This window comes from Gobio gobio (assembly GCF_949357685.1).
Source record: "Gobio gobio genome assembly, chromosome: 13".
NCBI classification, from domain to species: domain Eukaryota; kingdom Metazoa; phylum Chordata; class Actinopteri; order Cypriniformes; family Gobionidae; genus Gobio; species Gobio gobio.
This window is the reverse complement of record NC_137106.1, coordinates 25,079,192-25,087,230: the sequence shown is the minus strand read 5'-3', so window position 1 is coordinate 25,087,230 and position 8,039 is coordinate 25,079,192. Positions and strand designations below refer to the sequence as shown.

General features: G+C 36.0%; 1 protein-coding gene across 2 annotated transcripts in view; it reads left to right on the top strand.

Annotated features, from left to right (window-relative positions):
• Positions 1–1,370: 1,370 nt before the first annotated feature.
• Positions 1,371–8,039, top strand: part of stac (SH3 and cysteine rich domain) — a 31,867-nt gene continuing 25,198 nt past the window's right edge. Inside the window, exon 1 of one of the 2 annotated variants that reach the window (XM_079833550.1) lies at positions 1,371–1,718. In XM_079833550.1, the coding sequence (XP_079689676.1) occupies positions 1,611–1,718 (108 nt within the window). In that variant the 5' untranslated portion in view covers positions 1,371–1,610. The remainder of the gene's footprint in view (positions 1,719–8,039) is intronic. The other variant, XM_079833549.1, reaches the window with a different exon arrangement.

Sequence of the window (8,039 nt, the reverse complement as noted above, 5' to 3'; positions counted from 1 at the left end):
CAGTGTCAGTTGCAGGTAAGCCTGCTCTGAGCATGCCTGCTTTTACATCGCCTATACAGTAAAATTATATAGCAATATTTTGTATATCATATTTTTTATTTCCATCGAATTCATGTTTTAATATTCACAATATCCTTTTAAAAATGTTAATTCGCAGATTCTGCTTTTGTGCCGCCCTTGCAGTGTAAAGGTGGCACATCTGTAGATGTAATTGGCCCTTTTTACATACATAATTACATAATATTTTCAGTCAATTTGTTGACTTTATCCAAACATTTTGTTTAACAGTTACAGTCCCTTTTGGCAGCCGGATGTCTAAACTACTTTTTAAACAAAAACGCGTTGAAAAGTGATAAAAATAACATTTTGTCAATGAATATTTATATTTTATCGTTGTAACCCTGGTTGTAACACAAAGTGGACTACTGTTGCTATCATTAGGCGAAGGCCTAAAGGCCCATTGACACCAAGAACAATAACTAGGCTATAACAATAAAGAGGACATTTTTTTAAAATGATAACCGACACAGATGAACGACATCGCTGGAACCACTTTCACAACATTGTTTTTTCTATCTGATGAACGATAAAAATATTGACAGCCAATCAGAATTCATCCTGTTTTAAAGAGCTAGAACATTTAAAACAATAAACAACGTGACTGCAGCACGTGCAAAAAGGCCGTTATCGTGCATTGGTGTCATCTTTATACCCAATTTATCATTCTTGGTGTGAACGGGCCTTTACCGCACACTTACTAACATGTAATCTAACTTTAGTGCAAAATAGAATACATAGAATACATACTTTTTGACACCCCAAACCAAACTTATGTTTTTAATTCCTCCAGGCCCTGTTTTACAGACAGGTCTTGGGCTTAGACCAAGCCAGGATTAGGCTTTAGTTAAATTAGGACATTTAAATAGCTTTTATATACGTGCCTTAGAAAAAATGCGTCTTGAGACAAAACAATGACAATATTTTAAAATATGTCAGTGCTTGTTGCTTTCAGTTAAAACAGCTCAAACATGCATTTTAGACTAGGACTAGCTTAAGCCTTGTCTGTGAAATCGGGGACCAATGTTTAAGCCTTAATTGGGAATACATTGCAGATCCTCCCCATACCACCCATTAAGAGAGCCTAATTAATTCCAGAAATAGAAATAAACAGTAACAATAACCGTTAACACTGTTATTTTTAGACTCACAATTTATGGATGAATGTGAAGATAAGAATAGAGGTGACAACAGCCAGTCTACTCAGGGGTGGGGGGGGGGGGACCTTTTAAAATAAGGATGGGAATTAATCAGATCTGAACTCCTCCCTTAGCCAGTTCTGATTGGCTGATCCACATCCTGACAGCCAGATCAGATCAGTCAGTCTGCTGGGTTATACTGACTCTAATGAAGTGAGTTCATCTCGAGCGGACTGCGTCTCCACTATGCACTGTACAAACTGATGGAAAGTCGATAATCGAGTGCGATATTGCACATTCTGACCATTTATTCTCAGCGCATTCGGCAGCGCAACTTCCAGCTCAACTTAACATGTAAAGCGCGCTGGTATCCAGACGTACCCGACAGACTGGTGCTGTTTAACCGTTATCAACATGATTCCGCCAGCGAACATGATTCAGGAGGACACGATGGGCAAGGAGAATGAACGGGAGCACCGTGAGCCTCAGTCCCCCACATCCATCAGCCAGCAGGAGTCAAAGGTTTGAAACACACATCTCATAAAAACACCACAGCAAATCGGCAATGATGAATGTGTAGTGCGCAGTTCACGCGTCCCCTCACACTTCACTTTGACAGAGACCGCGGAGTGTTTTGACACGTTTTTCTGTTTTTGACGCTATGAGTATCAAACTTTGTATACTTTATAATATTAATTCACTCGTTTGCTGCAAATTGAAGTAGTTGTCTGCCACTTATCCTCGTGTCAATTGTGTAAATAAGCGTCAAACACAAAGAGTGACGTTACCAATCTTGTAACGCTACCGGGGCGCGTGTTCACAGTAAGTGATTGGGCGTTTTAAATTTTGTGCATGAATTTATGGTAGGCTACTTGAATTATTATTATGCTACCCCCTATTACCTCGCTCACCATCGTTTTATTTTAAACATTTTAATTCAAAAATGGTCAACAAATAAGTTACATTTTAATTCAAAAACAAAATAGCAAAGCAAGGTTAACAAATGTTCAGATGATACCAGTTTTGTAATTTAACATCCATTAACATGATCGCAAATTTTTTGTGTATTACCTTCTCTTTTTGTCAAATGTAAAACCTTTAAATTAAACACAGAGTCGTTTTCTTAATTTTCACCCTGTATCTTATTTGTAGTTAACTGATTTTGTTACAGCTCACAATGTGTTAAGAGACACTCCTCAGTCTCTCATACTGTCCAATTGTTGGTCAGGTGTTCACCTATGCTTTGAAAGAAGGATAAAATATATGATTAAAAAAAATGATTAAGCATCTGTTGCTTTATGTTTAAGTATAACACTGCACATCTCCAAAATAATTCTAATTCTTAAACAACCCCATGCACTGCCACCATCCACTGTCATATATTGTTTGTATGCTGAAGGGCTCTAAGTTAAAGCTTTTCAAGGGGAATTTGTGATACTTCTGTATTTTTGTATTATCTTGATGTCGTGTATATGATTTAAGATGGGGTTGTTGTAGTTGGTGGTCCTTCGTCACATTGGCCCTGAGTTTGAGCTCATCTGTTTTTCTGGGTCATCAGTGGCCCTGAGTTCTACATTCAGCCCGGAGTTGGACAGGTCACTGTGCTTTTAAAGCTCAATGCCAGTTGGGAATTTTACATATTTATTGTCTTTGAATCAGTAGAGATATGTGCTGAAAGACAGTTGTGCTTTATTTATTTATTTATTTATTTATGTAGTTTTCCAGAAACTGATTTATTATTTAGATATACTTTGTGTCATTTCCGTCCTCTCCATAAATGCTTTTTGAGCATGAAAGTTTTAAATTTGTACATTCATCTCTAAATACCTATACTCAATTTCTTCTTATTTAATGATGATTCATCATTTAGTATTAACACTAATCTGGCTTTTTGGAAAGTTATATTTGCAGGTTTAACTGCTGCTAAAACTATTAGGCTATACATTCTTAGTTTATTTATTTATTTTTCAAGGCTTTGGCAATTGTGTATGTTATTTAATTTTTTCCCCTTTGGTGTTGTTGTCGTTGTTTATTTTTGTGTTATGTACATGAATACACATGTATAGGTCTACTATTCGGCATATAACAAAAGCAAATGGCACATCCTCTGTTAAAACTGAATAAAAAGTTGATCACAAAAAAAATGTATCACTGAACTATATTTGTATGCAAATAGTGCTGTAACTTTGAGCAGTGGGCTCGCTTACAATTTTATGTTATTTACTGAAGTCCTGTTGAAGTGTTTTAATTAAAGGAACATTCTTTTTGAAATAGAAATAATCTGAAACCACATTATATTTGATTTATGACCAAAGGCTAGTTCTGGACGTTCATAGCGAAATACACTCAAGAATATGCCAAATCAAGAATGGGAGACTTTAATGCAAAATGGAAAATATATATTCATAACTTAATCTCCAGTGCTGGTTGCATTTCACAGATTTCCAAGAAGCAAAAGGCTCTTAGTAAAAAGTGAGACCATCCTGCATGGTCTTACACCCCTTGTTTAAACCCAGTTATACAGTAGTAATGACTTCTAGAGAGGAATTTGGGCATAATAATCAGAGAATTTCATCAGTATCAGGGCTTCTATTATAACCTATCAAGCATCTCATTTTACTGAACCAAGATCTGGTTATTTCTGTTTCCATTAACATATTCATGAGCACATGGCACCTTGAACTGATTTAGGAACACCTTTTATGACTATAACCCAAAGTGAATTATAATCACTATATGTGGTATCGTTCTCTTCTTTGTGTCTGATTGCTTTGTGTTAATTTGTGTTTGATAAGATAAAAATGTATTACAAGTAAGCAGGCCTAATAAAATATGTCCCTCCTTCGCTAAATTCCATAATCTTGTTCCAAAAAAATACCTGACTTCCACCTTAATCAGCTCCATCTTTTATTGGCGTCCTTCAGGGTAGAGCAGGACAACCATTTGGTGCTGACAGCAGCAGAATTGATTCCTAATAGATGTAGACATTTAGTGATTTTCATTAGGTTCTGGCAATTATTTTTGGACTCTTCCATTGCATTTTTATTTCAAAACTTCATATCCCATGTGAAATGTCCTTAAATGATCTATTTGCTCTTTAATAATGACCATATTTCAGGCCGCATTTCCCTCATTAACCATTAAATCAGGGCAAAAGAGTGGGGGACATCTATTGAATGTTATATTACTTTATTTCAAGCTTTTGAGGCTAGGTTCCTCACATAAGTTAAGACCCAGACATGTACATTTGCCCCCTCCTTCATTAATTTTTTTGCAACTGCCAGGCAAAGTGTAACTTGAACTACGGTAATGGTTTTCTTTATAGCCTGTTGTTTACAGTTAGTTCTGCCACAAAGCAAGTGCCTTGTAAATGTCAGGAAGTACTTAAAACTATTTTTTACCAACAGCACTTGCACTTTTATAACAGATTTGATGTAATTTACAGGGATTGCAGCCGGAAAAGCTGCTTAATTGTAAGGGACATTGTCTGTAAATTGACAGTGAACTATATGGGCACTGATGGACAGAAGCGGCGAGGGAGGGACTATTCGATCAATCACTCTCTGTTGGGCATTAGAGATCAATAGGTCATCATCATCATACACAGACATGCAGCTCACTAAACACACTGCACTGATTCTCTATTCTGATTGGTGGAAACATAATGTGAGAGGATTGTCCAAATGGGCCATATCTCTATCACACACGCATATACATATAAAAAAAACACACTTAGGGCTCAACAATAAGGAAGGCCTGATGGCCAAGGGCTTTTTTTTTGAGCCAGCTGATAGACAATCGCTTCATCACTAGTTCTGATGATCTTGTATTGTACATGTGTTTTTATGCCTTGCAAAATAAACAGAAAGATTTTTGACAGAATTGTAAAATTTACTTCAAAGCATCTAAAAACCCAAAATGATGAACCAGTCATGTAATAATTTGCATTGTATGTCATTGTTTTCCAGCAAAAGTGTGTTTATGAATGTATGAAAGCTATAAATGATGTGCAGTATAATTTTTAGTTATCACTTCTAAAAAGATTTTTTTTTGTGTGTGTATAAAAACATTTAATAAGTGTATACATACAAACAGCAAAAAATAATCCTTTTTCGGTGTACTGTATTTTAAAGATAAATATATGTAAAATCCAAATACGATTTACAGATCTTTATTGGAAAGGGTTTATGGAAATATGTTCAACAAGACATGCTTGAGAAATTGCAAGTGCATTGATGGAAGAGTAGAGTAAAATCTCACAGCAAGAATGATCAAATCTGCTGCAGGATGAGGATGAGATGCTGTGTAGAACTTAAAGCAGCTGGTGGTGACCACACCAGATACTGGCTGCTACTTTTGATATTGACCCCCGCTCTGTTCGGAGATTCATTATTCCATTTCTGTTTGTCAAATGTCTGTAAAATGTATTCAGGTCATGTCTCAGTTGTCTTAGGGTGTTTTTTTACTGGCAGATACAATAAAAAAAAAAAACATGAAACAAATTGACAATTACTTTTTTTTCAGTGCTGCTTATAAACGATTTATCTGTGCACATCATTAAAAAAATCATATGCTTTCATAGTCTTCAATAACAATGTTAACCTCTCCTCCCCCTAGAAATGCTGTTCTCTTCATGACGTGTTTCTCGGGCAGAGGGTGGGGTTAAATATCCTCCACAAATAAAAGTATTTAGATTTGTTTCGTTTTTTTCAAGTAACTAGTGAATTAACACATTACTTTTCAATTTACTTTTTCAAATAAGTAACGCAGGTTACTTTGTTTTTCCCATTTATTGACTGACACCTCTCTTGTCCCCATGTTGAGAGAAGTCATGAGCAAGTACAGAGGCGTTGTGTGCGCTGTGTAAACATGATGGTTACTGTAGTTCTAGACTAAATGTACGCATTCATTTACTTATCTCACTTGCACAAAAACAGAATCAGTATTTTCAAAATGAATAAGAACAGTGAAATGTCAGTGCAAGTTGCTTTCAGTTAAAACAGCTCAACCATGCATTTTATTCTTGAACTAGGCGTAAGCCTCATGAAATCAAAATCGATCTTATTTACTTTATCACACATTACAGGTCTTAGGGTGAACAATTAATCTGTGCAAGTTAATACACAGGAGAAAAATGTAATCAAAATCTGAAAAGTAACTTCCGGTCTGGAATGACGTTCCTTTTCCGATGAGGGCAGTTCGACGGCTTGGGTTTGAATATCCTTAACCACTCCCCTCCAACCGTTAGTCTGCTATGAGCGAGAGATGGAGAGGAGGAGCACTGAAGTAAAACCCTGCCCTCTATTCAACATTACGTTTCACTTGGAAATACGTCATAGCACTGAAATAAAATCAGTTGCTACTTCCGGTTCACTGGGACTTTAATCTCACTTTATTAACCAATGTTTTTGCTGCTAACATTTGACATTTGAACCATACTAAATTACTTTAATAAACAATTTTATTTTAAGAATGTTAAACTTTCATCCTATTCTTTTGCAATCCAGGCAGCACAGCTAAAAGTTTTTTTCAGCTGCGCCCTCTACTGTACAGTCGTACATTTGCATTTCTTTCACCCTGAGGCTTGTTCATTTCACTTTTGGTGTGAAAGGGCCTTTACATTTGCCAAAAATAAAACTTTTGTTTAGATTTTTGTTATAAAAAAACAAAGCAGCAAGCCCAACTTTCCCCAACACTGTCCATATAGTTAGCAATGCTCAACTTCCACGATCAAATCATATCCCCAAGGATGGAATCAAATCCCGTCCTACATTTTTGCCGTTTCACTCAGATATACATCACAATAGGGATGAAAAATCACATCTTCCGTTTCATGCCAATTTTAGACTACTATATTGGTCTCCCCAATCCTAAATATGTGGTGGTTACAGCCTTGCATTCAGAAATATGTTTATTTGTTTCACATCTATCACTTTGTTCATATATTGGTAATATTTGAGGCGTTATAGAAAGTAAAGATAAAACATGTAACATCTTCACCAGAGAGCTCAAACAGTGGCTTAAATTGGGCCAAAGTTGTTCACATGTGTAAATTGTGTAGTGTTTTATTTAACAATTGTGTTTTTTGTTGTAAAAGCCCCTATGGACAGGTGTTGAAAATTAGCACATGTGCTATAACACTTTAAAAAATGCATCTGGTTTGTCCAATGTTATTGTTATAATAATAATAATAATAAGTTTATTTTATATAGCGCCTTTCTCAAACCCAAGGTCGCTTAACATAGCAGAAGGAAGCATAGCAACAAACAGACAAACAAAATAATATCAATAACAATACAACAAAATAAGCTGTGTATGGAGCTATGTGTTGGGTGTAGAAGAGAAGTGATCATTAAACAAAAAGGTCTTGAGATGTGCTTTGAAGAGCGGAAGAGATGGACAGTCACGAAGAGGTTGGGGGAGGGAGTTCCAGAATTTGGGGGTTATGTCCATATGAAATAAAAAAAAAAATAAAAAAAATAAGATTTGATTTGAATTGCATTCCTGTGCACAGTACTTAGCAAGTAGTTCAGGTTGGTGTGGCTTAGAGGACATTTTTAGTAGGCAAAGATGATCCTGGTGGGTGTTGTCAGCTAATTTAGAGGGCTGTCAGTGTATGACTGATATCATGGGTAATATGCACTGCACAAAGAGGTCACGTACCAAGAGACTTGACAGCCCATCTTTCTCTACTTTGTCTTTTTTCTGCTCAGTGAGTTACATGAACATAAATAATTTGTAATTTTAGCCATGTTGAGGTTAGGTTAACATATGATGACTGGAGAGATCATATAATCATCTGGAGGTTGTTTCAGTGAGAATTCCCTCATTTGACACCTGCCA